General features: G+C 39.6%; 1 protein-coding gene across 1 annotated transcript; it reads right to left on the bottom strand.

The window, feature by feature from the left end:
* On the bottom strand, nt 1–21,949 carry LOC106096352 (dehydrogenase/reductase SDR family member on chromosome X). The gene is made up of 6 exons (XM_013264056.2): nt 21,661–21,949; nt 6,716–6,970; nt 6,540–6,647; nt 939–1,112; nt 667–874; nt 1–599 (listed from the first exon to the last, which is right to left on the bottom strand). Exons 2-6 carry the CDS (start codon nt 6,894–6,896, stop codon nt 206–208), a joined length of 1,065 nt encoding a protein of 354 aa, XP_013119510.2. The 5' UTR covers nt 6,897–6,970; nt 21,661–21,949; the 3' UTR covers nt 1–205.
* Nucleotides 21,950–26,431: the final 4,482 nt, after the last annotated feature.

Raw genomic sequence — 26,431 nt, 5'->3', positions numbered from 1 at the left:
AGTGTTTAAAAATCTAAAAAAATAGCGGACGTAAACTTTAATACAATACATTATTATTCTTGAGGAGTTTGAGGTTGTTCTTGAGTTAAGATGAAAATATAAAATAGTCTGTAAATAAATATGGAATAGAGATGATAAATACAAGTTCCAGTGAATTTCATTCACCCACAGCGGAATAATTGCCCAATGAGTAGTAGTACACCATTTATTTGCCCGATCCAAAGTCTTCGATTTTCAATAAATCACAGGCAAATTTAAAGAATTTCTCGCAGACTTCGGCTTTCAAAGCACTACGTTTGATGGCGCCTTTGCGGCAATTGCTCAAATATAGGGCACCCTGGCCTTCAATGCGTGGCGAAATGGCCGCATAGACAGGAGTGCGAGAGCCTTGTTCGGGTGTTTTGAACAGAAGTTTGTTGAACCAAGGCACTGCCGTGGTGGCAGAATGTTCAAAGAGATCAGTATCCACCACGCCTGGATGCACAGCTATTACTTGAACATAGGCCTTTTCATTATCTAGAACTTGTTGTAAATGTCTGGTTGTAAGTATTTGGGCTAGTTTTGATTGACTATAGGCATCACCAGGGGAATAGTATTTCCTAGATGGGGAAACAAAGAAATTTAAGACATTGTTTTTACAAATCAGAAAAGCTTATTGAGACTTACTCTCCATTTATGTCCTTGTAATTAATACGTCCCACCAAATGGGCACAAGAGGTAACATTTACAATACGCGAGCGTTTCTCCTCTTTGCCAGCGGCCTTCAATAAAGGCATTAACAAATGTTGCAGCAAAAAGTGACCCAAAAAGTTAACAGCAAAATGAGATTCGTAGCCTTCGCTGGATATTTTATAGGGAGCAAACATAATGCCAGCTTAAAGAAGTTAAGAAAAGGAAATTTTTGATTCGTGCTATTTATACATATTCTGTTTACTCACCATTATTTATCAAAAGATCCACTTTATTAAATTTGTCCTTAATTTTTTGAGCAAAATGTCTCACCGACTTCATGCTGCCCACATCCAATTCTTCGCATATCAATTTTCCATCTGACTTGTCTGCATTGATGGTGGTTTTGAAAATTTGTTCAGCAGCTTTGGGATCACGAACACCTGAGTTGGGAGATTCAAGGGATTGGTTATTAAATTTAAAGCATACTTCTAGGCGCTTGTTCATAAAATATTTGTATGATATCAGTGTTTTGTGCTAATTGTTATTCTAATCACATTACGAAAATGTTAAACGTACAAAATTTAGCTATCGTCTGGAATTTGAAAATCAGGTTAATGCATTTGATTGATTACCCAAATTCATTTTTGTCATAGAAGCATAAAGCTCTGATAGTTCTTTTTATATCCTATCTAGCATAGTTTGATATTAGAAAAGTTGTTGAAATTTATTGATTTTAGGAGAAAGTAGATGGCTTATGTCAAAGCGAGCTTATCTCTTCATGCCATGGGTAGGCCTTTTGAGAAGTTAAAATAGCTACTCTAGAAAAACATTATTCAATTAGAAATTTCAAAACAGGACAATGTCCAGAAAAAGCTGCACAACTTATGAGAAGACGGGCTCTTAAGTGGACTTCATGTGTGAGACTTCTGTTCTAGCCAAAATCGCAAGACCTCTTACAGTTTAATTTGCGTCACATAATCTTAAAGTATGTTTACAGCCCAGAAATCGTTTATGCGTTGCCCTTCTGTACTTATCAGAAAGAGGCATAACCACAGACCTCTTACAGTTTAATTTGGCTCACATAATCTTGAAGTATGTTTACAGCCCAATCTGTTTATGCGTTGCCTTTCTGTCCTTATCACGAAGAGGCATACGCACATATTCCCGTATTCCTAGAATTGTTAAGGTAATTCCTAATCTTGCAAGCTCGTCTGCTTTATCGGGGTGGTGGTTCCTATTAATAGTGCGCTATCATTGCGTTGATATGAAAAAAATTGAATTTGAAACTTGGTACTTGGACCTGTTCAACAACCTTGTTGAGAGATCTGCTAAAACCAAGGGCGGCTTTGAATTTCGATATTTCATTACCAACGATATTGTGATTCCAATCAACTCTATCGGATATATAGGTATGGTACGTTTTTTTCAAATAGGGCTTCTGTATCGTGTCCGTATATACACCTTGACCAAAGAGAAAGCTCCGTCAACCTCACGCCTGCGGTTGCAGCAAGTTGTTGAACTACAATGACCACAACATTCAGTGTATCAGACGGTGTCGTCCTCGGTGCGGCTGTGATGCGCAAACAAGCTATTCTTTTGAAGCGCCATCCACTAGATCACAAGCCTCAGTGTACGTGTTCGTCCTTTTTTCGTTATGGGACAGACACATTCCGAAGTGCCTTCTCCGCAAGCTTTTGGTCTGTGCCGGAATTGAAAAGTACCCCGGAACCTGGTTCTATTCGGTTTGCCAGAACCGCCTCCATAATCGACTAAGATGGCGTGCGTCCACAGGGATCTGGGTCTGAGTCAAGTGGGCTGGCTGGGCAGTTAAACACGTGACGTGTATCGTGCGCTCCCTGGTTTATCGAGACAAACATCTTGCACGTCGGCATCAATCCTTGCTCTGTAGAAGTTGAGGCGGCTGCATATGCCGGAAGGTAATTGAGCCAGAACTACTCTGGTTTACCGGGGAAGGTAAATTTCTTCAGGTGCAATAGGAGGCGGTCGTTCTCCAAAGACTATATTCACCCGGTAACCATTTGCCGCATCTGCTACCGTGTCTGCATGAACGTTGTCTAGACCTGCTTGATATGCCGCTTGATCTAGAGGTTCTCTTTTGTAGCGCTGATCCTGACGCTCTAGATCATGTAGATCTACCTTAAGGCATCTGGGCCACCTCTCCCGTGCGGTAATATACGCGATAACAGCACCCCAGCCCCATTATTTCTGGGCTATTGCCGGGAAGTGTATTATTCTTGCAATTCAATTGCAACGGACTCCGAGGCAAGATCGACGAGATAGTAGATTTTATGAATCGGAAAAATAATTGGTTGCAGCGATCCAGGAGACAAAGCTGACCCCTGGCACGGGATAGCTGTGAGCACCACACAAATTGCTGTTACGAGAAGATTAGCTGCGAGCTAACGGTCGCGTCCATAGATTGCGGGCAATCAGCGGTATCAAGTGGAGAGTCTCAGATCGGTCCTTTGGTGCAGAACGAGCTTGCTCACCTACAGGGGTTTGACGAGGATCGCCACCTCCACATGAAAATATGGTTATAACAACAACAAAACTGGCCAACACTTGCAGCCTGCACAGTTGTCACGGATACAATGTGCTACGTAAGGATCGCTTAAGGAATGAGGTGGGGGATTGGCATTTGTGATACACCATTCCGTGCAGTATAGATCCATCTCGCCTGCGCTAATTAAAGTTATGGTGATAGCGGTCAAGTCTGGTACTGCCAAGATAGAGCTATACAACGTGTACATACCGCCGATTGGTAGTTGTGTCTCAGTTAATCTCTGTTTGGCTAGGTGACTTTAGTGCGCATCACACTTCATGGCATTCTCCCCTAGATAACGACCAGCTGGGTATAGCTTCGACAGAGCAGATTGAAGGCTCCAAGTTTTGCACGGTGAATAAGGATGCCCCCACTAGGATTACGAGGAGGTGCAGCAGCTCGTCAGACATTTCCATTGCATCATCTGATCTTCTGAGTGACGTATCCTGGCAAGCCGTCATTTCTTTGGGATCCGACCACCTCTCCATAATTCTCACCATTGACCGACTACCCAATTTTATAACTTCTGAGCGCCGAACGTTTATAAATCAGAAGAAGGCCGATTAGGTCGGCTTCAGAAAATACAACAATCGTCACTGCAGTGAACTGATACCCCCTCAAATGTGCCCCCGAGAGGAAATTCCTAGACATCATTGACCCAGCAGCCGCTTGCTTTATACCAGCCGGTCAAATACCCCAAGTATGGTCCAATTTCCCGGCGCAGGTAGTGGTACTCGCAGACAAGCGTGATGAGATTCGTTGCATGAATCCCACTATAAACAGGGTAGTCCCAGCACGGGATAGTTGTGAGTACCACACAGGCTGAAACTTTGAGGTCCAATCTGTGTGATATTCATTGCTGTCACAAGGGGCGCGTGCACAGGTTGCAGATAGTGGAATGCTCCATACGGAGTAGCTGCAACGGCAGTCGCGGACAATCAGCGGTATCGGGCGGAGAGTCTCAGTGAAAGACCGGGCGACACCGCCTCTTGCATAAATACCGAGTGCCTATGATAAGAAGGCGAGTTATTGTCGCCTTTAAATAACCATGTTCCTGTGGCGATCGGTCCTTTGGATCAGAACGAGCTTGCTAGCCTACAAGTGCTTGACGAGGAGCGCCAACAACAACAACATGAAAATGTGGCTACAGGGTAGTCAACGAACATAAGCGGAATTTGTGGCTGGAACACTTGAAGCAATGTTAGGTACCGGTTTTGGGCAAGCTGTGTATGACCGCAACACTGTCACTTTTGGCGACGCCTTTAAATATCCATATGTCTGCGGCGATCGGTCCTTTAGAGCCAACAAGCTTGCTAGCCTACAGGTGCTTGACGAGGACCGTCACCTCCACATGAAAATGTGGCTACAGAAACAACAACAACTAACTTCAGAACATTGTGGCTGGACACAATGTTAGGTACCGCTTTAGGCAAGCTGTGGATGTCCGGGCCTCAGTTACTTTTGTGACTGATCCGAACAGATTCACCAGTTTGCTCAACCGTCAATTTATTGAGCATCCCTAGAGTGACAAGGCAAGAAGGAGAGCTATTCGGTGTAAACATGGTCTTCGGGCCGTTGGACATCAGAATTTAGCGTGGACAAAGTTACAAATATTATACGTAGCGCCAAGTAACCCAACTCGTTGGGCCCCGACGGAATCTCTACACTGATGCTGAAGAATCTGGATTTACCTGAAATCGAGTATCTTACAACTGTCCTTAAATTTCGGCTAGTAAGGGATCATGAAGTCAAATCGGGAGGTCGTTTTATATGGGAGCTTTATCACGTTATATACCGATTTGGACCGTACTTAGCACAGTTGTAGGAAGTCACAAGAAAACACCACATGCAAAATTTCGGCCAATCCGGACAAAAATTGCGGCTTGTAAAGGCTCACGAAGTCAAATCGGGAGATCGGTTTATATGGGAGTTATACCAGGTTATAGACTGATTTTGCCTGTACTTGGCACAGTTCTTGGAAGTCATGACCAAACACTACATGCAAAATTTCAGCCGAATCGGACAAAAATTTTAAAGGCTCATGAAGTCAAATCGGGCGGTCCTTTTATATGAGAGCTTTACCAAGTTATGGACCGATTTGGATCGTACTTGGTACAGTTGTTGGAAGTCGTAACAGAACACCGCACCGATTTGGACAGGTCTATAAGTTGGAACCCATAAAAGAATAATAATTGCAAAATTTCAGCCAACTCGGACAATAATTGCGGCTTCCAGGGGCTCAAGAAGTCAAATCGGCTATATCTAAATCTGAACCGATATGGTCCATTTGCAATCCCAAACGATATACATCGATATTAAGTATCTGTGAAAAATTTCAAGCAGCTAGCTTTACGCGTTTAACCTCTATCGTGATTTCATCGCCATTTATTAGCGTCGTTGATGAAGAAGTATGACCCAATGACACCGCCAGCATGCATACCGCACCAAACAGTTATTTTTTGAGGATGAAGTGTTGATTCGTGAAGCCCATGTGGATTTTCACCCGATCAATAACACATATTTTGCTTATTAACGAACCCCTTAAGCCAAAAATGAGATTCGTCAAAATTGGAGTTGATGCTTTTAAGGCAGCGGTCCTCGTAATCGAATTTCGGTAGTAAATTTTTATGATTTGCAGATATTGTACGTTCGTGTACTTTACCATGATGAAAGTGTTGAGTTTACGGAATGAATTGACAGTGATAGTTGTCAAGTCCCATTGGAAAACATTTTATATAGACGGATTTTCACTTATAAATCAGTAGTTACAACAAGTGTACCCGAATTTTGGTACGAATTGTCGTCAAATTTCTACCTTTAGGGTATATGTAGTGTATTATATAGACGGCACCGTCCGAATTTTGCCTTTCTGAATATAAATTAGATTCGTACTCTACTTCCAAATACTTTTTATTTAAGTGTCATATGGTGCCAACCGCTCTTATGCCCGTTTGAGGGGTTTTGGGGTGGGACGTTCCCCCCAGGAATTTTACCCCAAATTTAAATATTTCATTTGTGTTTTTGGGTTACTCTTCAGGTTCAAACAAAATTTCGCTTTAAGTGGTCCATCCATCTCTTGTATATCTAGAATATTTCACAAATTTTTGGGGACCCTTCGTCTTCAGTATAGTTTATACCAAAAAGGGTCTAAAATAAAGCTTTGTCTCAGAACTTTGGATTTACTACTACTGGCCTAATACAGTGCAACATCGCACTTAATGTATTTGAAAGATTTCAATAAGAACAAGAAGAAATCATAGGCAAATATATAATTATAAAATAAGTTATCATATAAGATACTCACCCACAATAACAGTCATATCACAGGCTAAAAGCTTTTCAACTATTCTTAAGCCAATACCACGATTGCCTCCCGTTATCACAGCAATACGATCTGGTTGCTTGTAAAGTTCTAAGGAAATAATAAGAAATACCTACAGTTGAATGAAATTTTTTATTATCTTCTTTTGTTTTACTTACCAACTCTATTGACTGATCTTCGTTTGAAGTCATCCACTAAACCCAAAATTCCCAGATATTGATACCGAAATTCCGTCTTCCATTCATACCATGTCTTAGGTAATTCTTTGGTTGTTTTTGTAAACCAAAAGGCACATGCCACTAGCACAAATAGTGTTGTAAATATAATTGTGAAAAACATTTTCTCTAAGGACTTAAAGATGACTATGTACAATAAACTAAATTTAGGACTGTTGGGAGTTTACAGGTGTTTTGCTGAAAAATAAAAACAGAAAATAAAGGTTCATTGTTATAACGTACCGAAAAGCACAAATGATTGTATAGTTATTACAATTTAAGCTGGTGGTTAGATATTAAATGACTGCCAAATTTAGTCTCTATATGGGAGATTAATGTCATGTTTTAGTTAGATTCTTTCATTCATTCATGCATGCTCCTTCTAATGTTTTCAACATAATTTTTATACCCACCAACGAAGGATGGGGGTATATTCATTTTGTCATTCCATTTGCAACACACCGAAATATCCATTTCCGCCCCTATAAAGTATATATATTCTTGATCAGCGTAAAAATCTAAGACGATCTAGCCATGTCCGTCCGCCTGTCCGTCTCGCTTCAGTCTTTAAAAATAAAGATATTGAGCTGAAACTTTGCACAGATTCTTTTTTTTTTTGTTGTTGTCCATAAGTAGGTTAAGTTCGAAGATGGGCTATATCGGACTATATCTTGATATAGCCCCCATATAGACCAATCCGCCGATTTAGGGTCTTAGGCCCTTAAAAGCCACATTTATTATCCGATTTTGCTGAAATTTGAAACAGTGAGTTGTGATAGGTCCTTCAATTTGTCCCAGATCGGTTCAGATTTGGATATAGTCCCCATATAGACCGATCTCTCGATTAAAGGTCTTGGGCCCATATAAGGCGCATTTATTGTCCGATTTGGGACAGTGAGTTGTGTTAGGCCAATCCATGTCCTCCTTCAATTTGGTTCAGATCGATCTAGATTTGAATATAGCTGGCATATAGACCCATGGATCCATAAAAGGCGCAGTTATTTCCGATCTCGCCGAAATTTGAGACCATGAGTTATATTAGGCCCTTCGATATCCTTCTTCAATTTGGCCTAGATCGGACCAGATTTGGATATAGCTGCCATATAGACCGATCTCTCAATTTAAGGTTTTGGGCCCATAAAAGGCACAGTTATTATTCGATCTCCCCAAAATTTGAGACCTTGAGTTGTGTTAGGCCAGTCAATATTCTTCTTCAATTTGGCCCAGATCGGTTCAGATTTGGATAAACCTGCCATATAGACCGATCTCTCGATTTAAGGTCTTGGGTCCATAAAAGGCGCATTTATTGTCCAATTTCGCTTGGAAACTTGGGACAGTGAGTTGTGTTAGGCCCTTCAACATCCTTTGTCAATTTGGTCCAGGTCGGTCCAGATTTGGATATAGCTGCCATATAGAGCGATCTGTCGATTTAAGGTTTTGGGCCCACAACAGTGAGTTAAGGTCCTTTTACATCATCCGTGTCGTTTATGGTTCAGATCGGTCTATATTTGGATATAACTACCACAAAGACCAATATTATGTTCTACAAAATTGAACAATGACTTGTATTGTACAATCGGACCATATTTCGATAAAGCTGCTATGAGGGCATAAATTATGCATTTTTCACCGGATTATGACAAAAGATGATTTATAGATACACCCGAGGTGATGGGTATACTTGTTTTTTACATTATTTTACTTGTTTTTACATTATTGTATGATTTTCTGTTCTCATGGAATGCCCACAATGCCTGCCCATCAACGGCTACAAACATATACCCATAATGAATCAGTCATTTTAAATATTCATGTGGAAATTAATTGTTTTTATTTATTGTTTAAATAATAACTACATAGTCATTATACAATAGAAAAAGGCGATTTCAATGTTTGAAAGAATTTTCAAGTCATGAATGTATGAAAAAAAACTATTGTTAGTTTAAAAAAGGTAAAATTAGTATTTTTCTCATAGCATACAGAGTATTTTTTAAACAAATATAGCTGCTTTGTTCGATTTTTGTTGATATTTGCAATATTTTTTTAAAATTTGTATATTCATTATTATACGAGGGTCGTTATATAAGTTTCTGACCTGGGCCTCACCAAGTGTTGCCAGGTGGAATTTAACATTTCCATTGGAAAGTTTGTCATTTTCTAGCATCATCATACTCAGTACGTTTTGACGTACGGCTATCATTTGGTGGTTTACAGTAAGTTTAAAAAAATTAATTTGGCAAGAAATGGAATTAACTCGTGAACATTTTCGTGCGATCATTTCTCACAATTTTCAATGTGGGTTATCACGATAAGAGTGCATTGCTGAACTTAAATCTTTATACAGCGATGAGGCACCATCCTATACTTACTTACTTTAATTGGCTATAACAGAACATTTGCTCCTTTAGCGAACCTAGCGTTCCAAGCGCCTCGATTTTCTGCGCTCATTTTATAATCTCTGACACCAAGGTTCGAGGTGCCTCCCACCACTTGATCTTTCGTGCGATCATTTCTCACAACTTTCGACGTGGAATATCACGACCAGAGTGAATTGCTGAACTTAAATCTTTATACAGCGATGAGGCACCATCCTATACTTACTTACTTTAATTGGCTATGACAGAACATTTGTTCCACTAGCCGAATGTAGAATAGCATTCCAAGCGCCTCGGTCTTCTGCGCTTATTTTATAATCGCTGACACCAAGTTTCGAGGTGTCTCCCTCCACTTGATCTTTCCATCGGGCTTTTGGTCGTCCCGGTTTGCGTGTTTGTTTTACGAAGAATCTTTCTCTCAAACACTCCAAGCACTGCCTCGTATGCTTTCACAAGTACCCATGCCTCAGAAATATATAACCACACGGGTGGTATCAGTGTCTTGTTTAGTGTAATCCTCGTCTGTCGAGAGGTGGTCTTGTTTCTAAACTGCTTACTCAGTCCAAAGTAGTATCTGTTTGACCGCACTGGCAGTCAGAAGGAGTTCCTCTTTAGGTTCTCATTTTCTGAGAACCTGTCTAATTTAGCTGATGTGTACATTCGCAAGTTATTGGACTTTTATAGCGATTTAGATGGTTCAACGGTGGGAACTACAAAAAACATCTTCCTTCTTCTGTTCCTGTGGTATCACAATGGACGAAAACGTCTAAGTGAGTCTGATGGCAGACTGCCACTTAAACCTAACCTAACCTTCCCAGTATTATTCTTCGCTTTATCTCAAAACTTATGTCATTCGTTTCGGTTACGTCGATGCCGAGGTAGTTAAAGTTTCTGACTATGTTGTGGTTTCAACTTTCTCCATTTTCTTTATCCGATCGGTGTAACAAGGCGTTTTGGGGGTTGAAATCATCCATTTCGTCTTATCTCCATTTACTGCCAAACCCATATTCACTGACTCTCTTTTGATTCTTTCAAAGGCTGCAGTTACTATTTCCGGTGACAGACCTATGATGTCGATGTTGTCGGCATCTCTTGTGATTAGTGTGATATATCTATATACATCTGCATCTCGTATAATCTTCTTCAGCAGGATATTAAAGAGATCACACGATAGGCTGTCTCCTTGTCTGAAGTCTGGTTTGGTATTAAATGGTTTCAAGAGATTCTTTCCTATTCTTACTGAGGAACGCGTATCAGCAAGTATTATCCAGCAGAGTCTTATAAATTTTGCAGGGATACCAAACTCAGACATGGCTGGAAATAGTTTTTAACGTAAGGGGTACAGAAAGCAGCTTTGTAATCAATAAAAGGTCTCTTCCAGGACTTGGCGCAGTGTGAACATCTGGTCTAGGGTGGATTTACCAGGTCTAAAGTCGCATTGCTGGAGCCCAAAAACCTCATTGACTTTAGGTTTTAAACTTTCACACAGTACGCTCGAGAGTATCTTGTATGCGATACAACTATTCCTTTATATTTAGTTGGCACATTCCGTCTTGTCTCTTTTCTTGTGTACGGGTTATAGTATGCAGAGGTTCAAATCATCGGGTATGCCTTCTTCTAGCCAGATTTCGGAGACAAGCTGATGCATATGCCTTAACAGCGTGGCGCCTCCCGTCTTAAATAGTTGAGCGGATAACCCGTTGGCTCCTGCTGCCTTGTTGTTCTTTAGTCAGATCACTGCTAATTGAACCTACTTCTGACTAGGAGGTAAACATTTTATACCATCATCAGGGATTGGTTCTGCAGTATCCCCTTCGCCGCCAACGTCGGACACTGGCAGTTGGGTAAAATGTTCTTTCCATATCCTCAGCATGTTAACTGTGTCAGTTACCAGATTTCCTTCTTTGTCTCTGAAGGGGGATGTGCTTGCACCAAAGCCATCGGTTTGATGTTTAATTCTTTGGTAGAATTTCCGGATTTCATTCTGATTCCTGTACATCTAAATTCGCTCATACTCACGTTTTTCCATCTCCTTTTTCTTTCTGCGGAATAAACGTCTCTCCTCCCTCGTTTTCTCCCGGTACCTCTCCTTCATCTGGTGCGTTGCCACTGATTGGAAGGTTGCTCTATATGCCTCATTCTTGGCTTCAGTAGCATCTGTTGGTCGTACCATGAGTTTCTTGTGGGAGGGATTTCGTGGGATTTTCCATAGTTTGCCACTGCGCCATTGTATCATCGGTACAAGGAGTGCTTTCATCAAGCATTTAGGTCAGTCGAGTGGAGTATGCCGTTGTCATCTGTTGTGTTTGCAGCTTTTCAATATCTAACTTCCGTGCAGTACTTTCCTCGCCATGTTCGAACGGGTGCGAACCTTTGCTGAATCTATATTAGCTCCACGGATCGATCGTACATCTAACACGCTGGATGAATGCCTTCCATCTATAACAACGTGATCAATTTGGTTTCTCGTATTTTGATCGGGCGACAGCCATGTGTTTTAGTGAATATTTTTCTGTTGAAATCTGGTGCTACTAACTACCATGTTTTTTGCCGCGGCGAAATCTATCAGCCTTAACCCATTACCGGACGTTATCTCGTGGAGGCTAAACTTTCCGACTGTTGGACCAAAGATGTCTACCTTCCCTATCTTCGCATTAAAATCTCCCAGAACGATTTTAATATCATGGGCGGGGCAGCGGTCATATTATCTCTGTAGGCGCTCGTAGAAAATATCCTTGGTCTGCTTGTCCTTGTCTTCCTTGAGAGCGTGGGCAAAAATTAGCCTGATGTTGAAGAATTTGGCTTTTATGCGGATTGTGTCTAGCCTCTCATCCACCAGACTAAAGTTTGAGACAAGGTGTTTCAGACTCCAACTAACCACAAATCCACAACCAAATCCATGTCTCGTGTTATGGCAGCTATTGTATAGTTCGTCAGCGTTTGGTGTTGTAGTGCCGTCATTCCCAGTCCATCGCACTTCCTGTAAAGCGGTAATATCTGCCTTGCACTTCTCTAATACTGCACCTTGTTGTAATAGCAGTGTGTTGTGCACTGAGGCGGCTGCCCTTGCCGATGAAGGAATCCATCGGGTCAATCCGGTGCATACAACCAGCTGCCATGTGATTGTAGCCTGTTGTACCTTGTTACACCTTCTCTACAGAGAAGGTGCGGATCCTGAAATCATGGTCCCTTTTTCGTTTGCGTGGGTCGTCAACGTTTGGAGGGTCCGTTTTTACTATTCCTTTGTTTCTCATAGATTTCCGGGGGTGGGTTACTTGCCCAGCCCCCAACCGCATGGGTTTTGTGGGATCGCACATGAACCTCTCGTTGTCGCGAGCCGATTGCTCGAAGATCTGACGCTCGCCTCCAGCCGCCCCTAAACTGGAAACAGACGCTGATGTTGGCCATTGGTTATTTGAAGGGGCCAATAACTCACCTTGTCATCTCGAGTATCATTGGCACACGGTATTTAATTAAGAGCCAGTGCCAACTGACTCCTCACTGACACTCTCCTCTCGAAAATCGCTGACTGTCCGCGGCCTTATTTGCAGCTACTCCGCAAAAAATGGAGCTTGGCACCATCCGGTAATTTTAGGTAAGCTTCCTGTGATAACGATGGACACCACACAAATCGCAGGTCAAGGTTCCAGCCTGTGGTGGCACCATGCTATAGCACTGTGAAAAACTAGTTTAATGAATTCAATCCTGGCCGACGCTCGCCCAAACCGAATTCCGTGAGGGTCGCCCAAAAACGTTTTACTAGAGAAAATTGATGCTGAGAGTGAACTTATAATGCAAAATCGTCATGTCACATTGTTGAAGCGTTTCAATAACCATGTTTTAGAGGGGTCTCAATCGCAGTGGAGAAAGTGCTGCGACAAATAGTTTGAGCGCATGCAAAAAGTGTATAAATCATGCTGGAGAATACTTTGAAAAACAATCAATGCATTTTTGATGATAAATATGTGCATTTTCATTATCAGGCCAGAAACTTTTATAGCAGCCCTCGTACGAATATATCTTAACTTCGCTCGACAAAGGCAAAAATGCATTACTTCCATAGACAATAAAACAAAAAACAACACAAGCCTATCTTGATGACACTTCATCCTCACATAGACCTTTTTCTCTAAAAATGAGAAACCTTTTTGACACTCAACTCAATAATATTTGAATATTTGCTTATTATGCATGAAGTACTAACAGCCCAAGCTAAGTTAGGTAAATATTTAATTTTAAATAAGCTTACAAATAACACGGGCATTTGGTTTATAGCTTTAACTAACATTTAAATAAAAGTTGAAATAAAGAAAACAAATTAAAAGCGGTAAGAAATAGCAGAAGTTGGATGAAGCCGTCTTTATAATGTCCCAATATTGCGTGTATCTAATCAATGAGGTTCAGGATTGGTGGGTCTCCATGAAGCATTCCTTCTTTGACCATCGCTACATTAGGTTAAGAATAGCACGGCCAGAGACGAATCCGATAAGCTTCCGTAATAAGTTGAAAACCAACTGGCCAAAATTCAGAAGACTACCCAGAAGAAGACTTGGGAAAGTTAATTTAGATTGTCCAAGCATAGAAGACATTGACGACAATGTGATCAGGATTACGACTGCACTAGTGGAGTCTTTCGAAGAAAGTTGTCCTCTTCGAAAAAGGAAATCAGCCCAAGAAAACCCCTGGAGGACCGAGAGGGAAGATTCTTAAAAATGAAGATTTTTGGGATGTGTATTACACAATACACATACAATAAGATTATTAGAGGAATACAATCCTTAGACCAGTTCCTGGTGGATCAGGACCTTAGAGAGTGGATAAACCATGTGCTAAGGAACAGATGGAAAAATTATGGGTCCCATGAAGTAAATATAAGGAAGAAAGTGGCACAGGGCACACCACACGAGGGCATTTTGTCGCCACTCCTATGGGTGACCACCATAAATAACCTAAAACGAATGCTGACTCCTATAGGGTAAGGATCTGAACCACCTATGCAGAAGGGCCGAAAGGATCTTGCATATGGCATACGTCTGGGCTAAACCTAGGGATCTCAATGTTAATCCAGAGGAAGACTGAAATCTGCCTGTTCACGAGGAAGTCGAATGTTGGCCAATCTGAATTCTCAGTAGAACTATTTCGATATCTGACATGGTGAAATACTTGGAGTGATCTTGGACAGGAAACTGAATTGGAAGTGTCACATTCAGAGTGTATCGAAAGGGCTCACAGATGTTGGCCGTGAGCCCGTAATGGGGCCTGAATCTGAGGATAGTTTGGTGGACTGCGATGGAGAAAAAGTGCAACGTAAGGATAATACAATAGGTTCAGAGAACATTTTGTCTTGACGTAGGCGGAGCGACCACGGCCACTAAAGCACTGGGAAGTATTCTAGATATCCGACCCATAGACATACAGATTAAGTGTGAGGCAGCCACTGCGGCTATGAGACTTAAGGTGATGGGAGAATGGATCGAGGATGAGTTGAGTATAATCGAGGCGACGATAGGAAATCTGTTAGGAATGTAAGAGGCTTCCAATCGGATACCTGAGATGAACCTTGAAGTCGAGTGCGAGACATTGTTGCCATCGGCACGCTATTGGATTGACGGAACCCTAGTATTGCCATCTGAAAGATCATGTTACAAGGATAGATCGAAGGTAGAGGTTAGAGTGGGTCTGGGGGTCTACATTGAGAACCCAGGGACTGAGATCTGTTTTAGACTCCCTGACCATAATACGGTCCAGCAGGCGGAGAGTCGGGCGATCACGGAATGCGTGAAGTGATGTGGTGCTAACGCAAGGACGCCGAGTGTGAACATCTTTACCGACAGTAAAACTGCCATAAGGGCAATGACAACCAGGACGGTAAGGTCACGAACAGTCTTGCATTGTAAGAAGGAGATTAACGTCTTCTCTGAGGATGGCAAAATCCGCATCGTTTGAGTGCCGGGCCATAACGGAGTAAGGGCGAATGAAAGGGCAGACGATTTGGCGGTGAAGGCCAGAAGACTGCCATGTCAATAAACTTGGTTAACCCGAAGCCTTTCGGGTCAACGCAGGTTGAGTTAGGGGAGTGGGCGACGATGCAGAACCTATGGGGGGATCCAGATCGGGAGAAGGCGAGGCTATTACTCAAAGAAAGTAAGAAGGAGGTCAGTATAGCACTTATGTAAAATCGGTGCGGCAAGTGATAGCATGTGTAGGGCATACGGAAAAGATAATGAGACATTGGAGCATTTCCTTTGTCAACAAAATGTGAACAAATTATTACAAAAGAACGTACCAACCCAAGTATGAAATGAGTAGAAGTTAAGTGCAAATCAATAATTTGTTATATGTCTACCATTATTTACCGTGGTGCCTTGTACCTCGAAATTATGACTTGATCTAGCCGTGTCAATCCGTTCGTCTCTCCATCCATCCTTCTGTCGAAATCACGAAAGCGGTCGAACGCGTAAAGCTAGCTGCTTGAAATCTTGCAAAAGTATTTCGTACTGATGTAGGTCGTTGGGGATAGCAGTTGGGGATAGCGTTGGGGAATCAGATTTGGATGTATCTCCCATAAAAAACGATCCCGGGATTTGACTTCTTGAAGCCTAAATTTTCGCCTGATTTGGGTGAAATTTGGCCCAAAACCTATCTTATGACTTATGCCAATGTCTGTGCCAATTTTTATCCTATTCGGTCAATATGGCAATATAGGCCAGTTTTAAGTACCGATATGACTTCTTAAGACCATTGAAATCTCAATCAATTCCCGATTTGATGGCTAATTTCGCTGAAATTTGCGACAGTGAGTTTTATTAGGCTTATCGATATGTGAAACAAATATGGTCAAGATCGGAACATATTTGTATATAGTAGCCATATAGACCGATCTGCCGATTTTGAGTCTTAAGCCCATAACAAGAACATTTAATAACCGATGTCGCTGAAATTTGGGACATTGAACTATGTCAAGACTTTCGAAATCCGAGCTAAATATAGTCCAGTTCTGCTCATATTTAGTTGTTTCTGCCATGTAGACCAATCTGCCCATTTATGGTTTTAAGACCGCAAATCGAGTGTGAAAAAAAAGTTTTTGGGGGGCGCAAAGCAAATTGGGTTGGGAAGCCCTGGTCTATAGCATGATACAGCTCCCATTTAAACCGATCTCTCTATTTTACTTCTTGAGCCCCCAAAGGGCGCAATTCTTATTCGAATTAGCTGAAATTTTGCACAGTGACTTCAACAATGGTTCATTACTTGATATAGCTGCAATGGGATTCTTATTTTTAGTCCTTTGTTTGCCTAAAAAGAGATACCGCGAAAAGAACTCGACAAATGCGATCCATGGCGGCGGGTACCTAAGATTCGGCCCGGCCGAACTTAGCACGCTTTTACTTGTTTTTATTGGATTTCCCTTATCAATCATTGATAATTGTCCAATTTTTTTATTTTACTGATATTCTCTTTCTTCCGGCTGCTTAAATTGTGACTAATGGTTATACTAATGTTCAAAGGGTAATGGAGAATGCCCACTCAAAAGTGATTTGCATTTATTAGCATACAATTTAAAATAAGCCTAATAAAACATAAACAATTGATATCATCCGGTTTGCAAAAGATGTTTGCCATCTTTTTCTTTTATTTTGATTTTGGAAACTGTTTAAATATTTTTTTGTTTTGCCTACCAAGCAAAAATAGAATTGAAAGAAATGGAATAATTTTATGAACACGTTTTTATGCGTATTAATATTTGTTAAACTCGTGTTAGTGCCTAATTTACACATGATGTTACAAGAGTTGACCTTGTAGGCTAGGGTTCGTTATAGTTTTTGGAATAGGTGAAAGGGTGTGTCTTCCGTTGTAGTTCATTGACTCTTACGCATTGTATGTTATGGATGAGTCTTTTGAATTTGTAGCAAATATTTGCCCCACAAAAACGAGAGTAAAGTTAAACCACAATAATCATTAGAGATGCAAGATAAACATTTTGACAAAGTCGTGAATCCATATTTTCTTAAAAACTTAAAAACGCATTTGCTTAACCAAACAACATTGAAGTCGTAGTATTTACGTAGTCAAAATGTTAATGCACAAAAGAAAGCCAGTTAAGTTGTTTACCAACCCACCAACACCATCTTGATGGGTAAACTAAAAGTGAATGCCCTTCAGCGTCAATGCAAGTCATTCATTAGCTAGTAGTTCGTGTAATCGGCAGATTTCCAATGGAAGATACCCATGGCTAAGCCAAAATATTTCCGCTATAATGCAAGCATCTAAAATGGCATTTTGATGTTCAGATACACTCGGAGAATTCAGTTGGTCAATAAGATGCTAAAAATTTGTTCTGGTATTTCATTCTCTTCAACATAGATTAAAATAAATACAATTAAGGTAATGAGATTCTTTAATCTTACTTTAAACCATTATGGATTTTAATATCACAAGTCTTGGGATTATATTTTTATTTTGACACTCACCCTTTATTACTTATTTTCACTAAATGATACATTAATCCATTCGTAACTAACACCCAATTTAGAACAAATGATGGATGAAAACATTTAAATTCTGTTTACAAAGTAATTATTTTATTGTTAACATCATTACACGCAGCAGCCTATCTTTTGTTGGAACTTAGTTTTAACCATTTTTATACCCTTCATCACTACTGTTTGCCCCTGTTCCTTAGTGGAAGGTTAGGTTAGGTAAGAGTGGCAGTCCTTTACAGACTCACTCTGGCGGGAATCATACCCACGACCCCTGCACTGGTAATCCAAGCACGCTACCAACTCGGCTACCAGGGCGCCCTCTTTAGTGGAATTTTATTGGGCAAAATTTGCAATTTTAACATCACTACTGTGGTACAGAGTATTATAACTTAGGGCATTTGTTTGTAACACCCAAAAGGAAGAGAGATAGGCCCATTGAAGAGTATACCGATCGACTCAGAATCACTATCAGATTCGATTTAGCTATGTCCGTCTGTCTGTCCATGTTAATTTGTGTACAAACTACAAGTCGCAATTTTCATCCGATCGTCTTCAAATTTGGTATGGGCATGTTTTTCGGCCTAGAGACGAAGCCTATTGAAACTGAAAAAATCGGTTCAGATTTGGATATAGCTCCCATATATATGTTCGTCCGATTTGCAGTAATGCAGCAATAAAATGGTCATTTGTAAACCGATTCTCTTGAAATTTGGTAGGAAGGATTTTCTTTTGACTCTCGACAATACTGGTGAGTTTTATAGAAATCGGTTCACATTTGGATATAACTCCAGAAATACTGCTTAAAAATGGTCATTTGTTAACCGATTATTTCGAAATTTGGCTGGAAGGATTTGCTTAAGACTTTCAAAATTTCTGGTGAATTTCATGAAAATCGGTTCAGATTTAGATATAGCTCTCATATCGCCCGATTTTCACTCTTAAACCCACTTCAAGCGCATTTATTGACCAATGTTTCCAAAATTTTGTACAACGCTTTCCTCGACGACTTCCACAATATCCGTAAAGTTTGGTCGAAATCGATTCAGATTTAGATATAGCTCTCATGTATATGTTTGTCCGATTTTGAGAAATATTGCAATAAAGTGAAAATTTGTTAACCGATTCTCTCGAAATTTGGCACGAAGGATTTTCTTATGACTCTTAATATTACTGGTGGATTTCATAGAAATTGTATCAGATTTAGATATATTGACCAATCTTACCAAAATTGTGCACAACGCTAAGAAGTTTGGTCAAAATCGATTTACATTTTCATGTAGCTCTCATATATATGTTCGTCATATTTTGGGTAATTTGTTGTCCTTTGTCCAGATTAACGAAAAAGATTTAAAAGACAGCAACAAAAAACGAAATTTTATTTTGTTTATACGGAGACATTTTGTATCATCATTTGTCCAAATTTTCCATCGAAATGAAAAAATTTGTATAAAAATTTAAATTTTCCAAAGTTATTGAGATTCCATTGCAGGATATTGTCCGTCATTAGACCATTGTTTAGTGCTTTCTATTCAAATGCTAGTATAGCAAAAAACATTAAACAGTCAGCAAAATGTTTGTTGTTGACTGGTTTCCCGTATCGCGATTTCATTTTCGACCAAGAAAAATCATCAGCCAAATGGATCATGCTGTTTAAAATCATTCTCACTAGAGTAAGTTGTGAAGCACACAGCTGAATTTGAACAGGGCTCTTTAGGACGACTAGAATCATACGCGCAATAGAAAACAAATAACTTAATACTTTCTTTTTAAAGAATAGTATAGCAAAAAACAAAAGTCAGCAAAAAGTGTGTTGTTGCTAAAATCATTTGACTGGTTTTCCGTATCGCGATTTCATCTTCGACCAAGTAAAATCATCATGGTTGTAAAGCATGATGATCCATTTGACATGTCCTGCTGATGATTTTTCTTGATCGAAAATGAAATCGCGATACAGAAAACCGTCAAATGGTTCTAGCAACAACACACTTTTTGCAGACTTTTTAAATGTTTTTTACTACACTATTATTTAAAAAGAAAGCATTAAACAATGGTCTAAAGCCGGACAATATCCTGCAATGGCATCTGAATAGGAATTTAAGACCAAAAAGAAAGCGCAAACAGACATTTTCCAATGTTTTCAAAAAAAAAAAAAAAATATAGGAAAATGGGCTTACCAGATGGATCCGGGTCCCTAAGAACGGTATATTTTGGAAATGGGAGCAACATTTTTGTTGCACCCTTATGGTAACCCGAGACTACGAACTTTCTTACACATTGAGGGGAGCTGAAATCTGCGGACATTGGCGCAGCTAGATTTATGACCTGGGGGAAGGGGGATGCTACAAACCTACCAAAAAGTTGTTTGGTCTAAGAACAAAATTATTCTTATACTATGTTCAGACAAAAGTCGTTTTGAGCAAACTAGGATTTATTGGCTGCCTGGCTGTCTGAGAAGATATTTATGTCAATCGTCGTTATGACATTACATCTTAGCCATTCCACCACTTCCTTAATCGGAAAGATCTCCGCTTGATACACACTGCAGTGATCGGGTAAACTTCCCGATATGACCAGTCCAAGTTCTTCAAGTGCACCCCAAAGCCCACGCGGTTGTCTACATTGGAACCATCCGTATAGAAGTCTTTTAACTTCTATTAACAGAGATATTGTAGTTCCAATAGGGGTTTGGGACAATCAAACCCGAGCGACCAACTAAGTAAAGTTGCTTCGTGAAATAACAACAATGCGTCAAACAAACGAAGCCACACGAAGTTGGCTTTACTGTACGTATGCTGTTTGTTTTTCCTATGCACGTAAGTTTTTCGTTCCTGTTCTTTTTTGCTATACCCGTGGTATAAGGGAACTATGTGTGTATGTGTGCTGGTGTCCATCTATGTTTTAGACCAGTAACGGGCACAATAACACTATTGAAAAAGCTTTACCATGTTTGTATGTGGACGTGTAAAACCCGAACTATTGACTAAGTGAAGTTGCTGGGTGAAATAACAACAACGCTCCAACCGAACGAAGTCACACGATGTTGTTTACACTGTACGTGAGCTTTTGTGCGTTCTTGCTATAAATACCTATCAAATTTTTATCGAAGTTTTCTAAAAACAAATCCTGAAATGCCTGCATAGATAGGTACTTATTCAAAGAACAAACTTCTTTATTTTCTCTCTAGTTTATCTGAAATGAAATTTGTTATCTCTTATATCGCCTGCCCCTCCCCTTTTTTCATCCCTTACACCCTTAACAAGCGTTTAGAGAATTTTTGTGTCGGTATTTACCATATAAAACAGTACTTTCACTTGCTCTCACCCTTCAAAGTTGTAGGTCATGCATGCCGATAAGACGATCGATCTAAGGCAAGTTGGTGCAGGCAGGGGAATAAGACAGATGAAACCAGCGCATATTAATTATGTTTTCTATTTGATAACAACAACACAAATTTTGTGTTTAGTCACAAAATTCAAACGTAACCGTTGGCTCATCAATGATCGCCGTTGCGGCCGACGCATCATATTGCAGACTGCTTTGGTCGTCCGATAGATGGATGTGAAAATATAAAAAAAAACATAAAAATCGTAACAATCGGCACGAATGATGGCATTACCAACAAAAAAGACACTACAAAGTCAATCACAACCACCCAAGCAACAACAACATTGATGCCAGCAACAGCCAAAAAACAAAAACTTTTTGACTTAGCAAGCAGTGTTGGCGCTCTTCCTCAACTTTCTTTTTTCCCCATTTACCATTTATTTGTTTGATTGTTACCATCTCACATGTGTGTTTATGTGTGTTTGTATGTTCCGCTACATATGCACATAGGTACGTACGTACGTACGTGATTTCTTTACAAACGACGAAGCTTAAATGTTTCAGTGAACCTTTGTTGGAGGCTATGGTTGATGCTTCTTTTGCTTGAGAAGGTCTTTTGTTTTTAGAGTTTTTGTTAAAAACACTGCAATGGCTAACTAACCCAATGACCCGCTTTTTACGGTGTGTTGTATTTTCCACTTCAACTCACCTCTATTGTTTTGATGGGGGTGTAGTATATCTACGTCTTTTGTAAATTAACCGCGCGACACCCTTGTTGTATGTCTTGGTTATCAGTTAGGTGTTTTTATTTCTTTAATTCAATATTGATTTCATTAATAGTTTTCGTAAATATTTTTATGTTGGGATTTTGTTGTGAATGGTTGCGCGAAAACACGAAACTGAATAACGTGAGACGAGAACCCCAAAGCCCGAAAGCGTCTAGCCGCTAAACCAACCGAACCGAACAAGATAATGAAATGGAATGAAATGATAACAGTCCCTGTACTCTTTACAGTAATAAATGCCAACTCTGATGAGCTGTATAAAAAGAGTGAGTGAGAGCGGCACATTGAATGATGGGTATGGCTGTTCTCAATGGAAGTGGTATGGAATAAGGGAAAAAGTTTATTTACGAATTGTGTGGAATGAAGGAATGGCTATGCCTGTTCAAAGCAGCTGATGTATTTCAAACATGTGTAGATATTGGGTGTTGTCACAAGTAATGTTAAAAGTAAAATTGCAAATTTTGCCCATGAACATTCCACTAAGGAACAGGGGCAAACTTCTCACATATCAATGACGGCAGTTCGATTCAAGTTTGAGCTTAATATTAAGGGGCCTCCTTTTTAAAGCGGAGTCCAAACGAAATTTTTAAAGGGTGATTTTTTTGAGGTTAGGATTTTCATGCATTAGTATTTGACAGATCACGTGGGATTTCAGACATGGTGTCAAAGAGAAAGATGCTCAGTATGCTTTGACATTTCATCATGAATAGACTTACTAACGAGCAACGCTTGCAAATCATTGAATTTTATTACCAAAATCAGTGTTCGGTTCGAAATGTGTTCAAATTTTGACAAATTTTGTTCAGCGATGAGGCTCATTTCTGGTTGAATGGCTACGTAAATAAGCAAAATTGCCGCATTTGGAGTGAAGAGCAACCAGAAGCCATTCAAGAACTGCCCATGCATCCCGAAAAATGCACTGTTTGGTGTGGTTTGTACGCTGGTGGAATCATTGGACCGTATTTTTTCAAAAATGCTGTTGGACGCAACGTTACGGTGAATGAACACATTTCGAACCGAACACTGATTTTGGTAATAAAATTCAATGATTTGCAAGCGTTGCTCGTTAGTAAGTCTATTCATGATGAAATGTCAAAGCATACTGAGCATCTTTCTCTTTGACACCATGTCTGAAATCCCACGTGATCTGTCAAATACTAATGCATGAAAATCCTAACCTCAAAAAAATCACCCTTTACATGGCATAGTACCTCACAAATGTTGCCAGCATTAAGCTGAGTATTCGTTTCAGCTTTTTAAGCGGAATACTGTCAAACTTCATAAAAAAAACGCCGGCGAAACGTTGGCTAAAAATAGGCGGAAAAGTAGTACTCTGTTTATAGTGAGGAAAATTGCAAAAAAAAAAAAAAATTAAAGTGGCAACACTTGAAACCATTGCCGGCATAATTTTTGTATGTTTTATTAGTTTCAATGGTTCGTTTTTATGTATTTATTTGCGAAAAAATAAATTAAGCAGAGAAAACAATAAGTGCAAATAAAAAAACCGTGTTTTGGTATGGAAATAAAAACATTTAATTGCTGTCAAATTCCGCTCGCGGAAGAATTAAACGCGACTATTCCGAAAGCAGAATAGAATACCAACCCTTAGGAGGGGAAAACCAACGCTGAAAATTTTTTTCTGATGGTCTCGCCAGGATTCGAACCCTGGCATTCAGCGTCATAGGCGGACATGCTTAACTCGACGCTACGGTGCCCATATACAAGATATTCAAACAAATTAAAAAAAAGAAAGTTTAACAAGTAATCGGTAGAGTTACTACACTTTACTTACTTACAGGTGGCCGCCTATGACGCTTGGGTTCGAATCTCGGCAAGAACATCCTTTCAAATTTTTCTGCAGTGGTTCTCCCCGCTGGCGATATTCATGAGGTACGGTGCCAATTGAAAAAATGGTATGCCAGTCATTAAAAACCTTGTGATACGGTTGCTCGCAGCTAAACTTTTCTGCATTTGCATTCTTTAGTTTCCTCTAATATTTTGCGTTTGGAATTTCTCCATTCTGTTTCCTCACATGATAATTTTTTTCGCTTTTCACTATTTCAGTGTAAGGTTTATCACAATATTTTTTTACTCTGGAATTATAATTAAAAAAAATTTCTTTATATTTTTTTTCTACCTACGCTACTTTGTGTCTGTATATGATAGAAGCGAGCTATATGTTTGACTCATTCTTACTTCTTTTCGCAATGGATATGAGTGAAAGGGAACACAATATAATTTTGATCGATGTACAGTTTATACTATTAAATAACAATTTAATCAGAATCATCGTCCTATGTTGCTCAAGCGAAACTGTCGCCACATGGCCAGTTTTGCCAAAGAAACAGGCGACCATTTGCTTCGAAGTGCTTCTGCTTCCATGAACAGATTTTGTTGGATTTGGCTCTAATTCGAAGACCCACACGGTCATTTATTGTTTTGTTTCGGGCTCATACGACCATCACTTGTGTTGTTTACAGTGACTTAAAAAAATTAATTTAAAAAACAAAATGGAATTAACTCGTGAACATTTTCGTACAACCACTTTTCACAACTTTCAACGTGGATTATCACGATAAGAGTGCATTGATGAACTTAAATCTTTGTATGGCGATAAAGCATTGTGTAAAAGTTGTTTTATGAAAAGCAGCCATTACATGAAAACACAAAAGCTAACACCAGAATGGATCAAAAAGGCAGAGGTAAGTAAAAAATAAAAATATTGTTTATTGGTAATTATTAAATTTGTTTCATTTTTAGTCACTTTTAATGAAGATTCATGGCAGCAGCTAGTGTTCAGGTACAGAAAACTCGCCAAATGAAGTTGTAATTTTACCTCAAGTCGATTGTTTTACATTAGAAGGTAAGTGCAAAATTAAAACATTGTATTCTTCCAGACACCAAGAAAATATCAATTATCGGTTTCTTAAGCAGTTAAAAGTGACGCACAGTGGGATTGGAAAAAATTAGTATAAATTAGTCTGCCAATTGTGAACGGATACAAATATCTTCAATGATAACATAATGTCCGTAGCCGCAACATGACGTAATAGAAAGCTCCATTAGCCTCATTTCAGTGGTCGCAGCAATTTGTCTAGCCACAGTATCTAGAAACATAAGGTAGTTAGTCCAAGGTTTCTTTGTCAGCACACCAAGTGCTGCCGACAAGGGACTTAAGAACGTTGTTTCTAATTTGTGTATGGTGATGGCATGTAAAGTAGTTGCAGTCCTATGCAACCTACGAGTGCATACTGATGCTCGGCGACTGGAAATAGTCTAACGGGAAGATCGGGAGGAGTCCCATATGCGTATTGGCTACTAGTGATAGAAGGGATATCTGTGTGTACGACTTCCCCTTGCTCGTGTCCTTTCCAGTTTTCAGTATCGGGATCACACTGCCCATTTTCCAAATATCGGTTATTATAATAGTGTTCAGACAGTCTGAGGTCAGATGTAAGGTATCAGCTGTTCTGCAAATTTTTACTGGAAGTTGTTCGCTTACTTGCAAATTTTGTTAGGAGTGTAAAATTGCTTTACTCTCCTTCAAATTTTTACTCGAAAAGTACGTGAACAGACCTAATGTACTGCAATACATCAAAGGGAATAGAAATAATCTATGAATACATAATTAAACGAATGTTCATATAACAGAGTTGGTAATACTGTCATGATAGTACAGCGTTATTTGAGCTGACTCGTGTTAAAGCAGTTCTTTGTTGATAACTATGTGAATAGTGTGATAACACTGTAGTTGTTAAAGCTGTGTTCAAATAACAGGGATGTTATTTGTGCGTCGATAATAAAGGCTGCTTTAAGCGTCTGGTAATAATAGCGGCGAACAATAACACCGTCTTCTGATAATAACGGCTATTCATAATATCTGTTGGTAATAGTGTGCACATTTAATAATGCCGTGTTTGTTTGAATTTAGATAAATTATGTTGATCTCTGTCTTCATCGTCACGGACATTGCCTTTGGACATTGTGGCTAGACCAATCGCTGCGACCACTGCTGTGATGCTAAGGGAACCTTCTCTTTGCTCATGTGGCGGCTATAGACACTTTGTTGTCCTTGATACAATGTCTGATGTTCCAGGCAGTGTGGACTAAACATTACCTGTGCCGCTTTATGATAAAAAGGATTGTATCACTATTCCTGAAATAACTTTGTTTTCAATAAACCATGACTTTACCATATTCGGTGAGTGTTAAGTATTGGGTTGCCCAAAAAGTAATTGCGGATTTTTTTAAAAGAAAGTAAATTCATTTTTAATGAACCTTATAATGAACTTTAATCAAATATACTTTTTTACACTTTTTTTCTAAAGCAAGCTAAAAGTAAAAGCTGATAACTGACAGAAGAAAGAAAGCAATTACAGAGTCACAAGCTGTGAAAAAATTTGTCATCGCCGACTATATGAAAAATCCGCAATTACTTTTTGGGCAACCCAATATGTTTATCTTGTATATTTATCTTCCAAAAGTCATTATCATACCTTCCAGTGCCGTTTTCCCTTCCAGTGCCGTCCACCTTCCCTTTCCATGTTTGACTGTCTTTTTGCAGTAATGTCTGAACATCGATTCTTTTTCCAATCGTAATAAAATGTGGGCTTGATAGCCTTCTTAATATCTCAGAAAACTCAGTCAAATTCTTTGCTGGGTTATTTGACCCTTCTATTGCTTACTTTCTCTTTG

Source organism: Stomoxys calcitrans, chromosome 5, assembly GCF_963082655.1.
Source record: "Stomoxys calcitrans chromosome 5, idStoCalc2.1, whole genome shotgun sequence".
Taxonomy (NCBI): domain Eukaryota; kingdom Metazoa; phylum Arthropoda; class Insecta; order Diptera; family Muscidae; genus Stomoxys; species Stomoxys calcitrans.
Note: the sequence above shows the minus strand (reverse complement) of the source record. Positions and strands in the feature narration are given on the sequence as shown.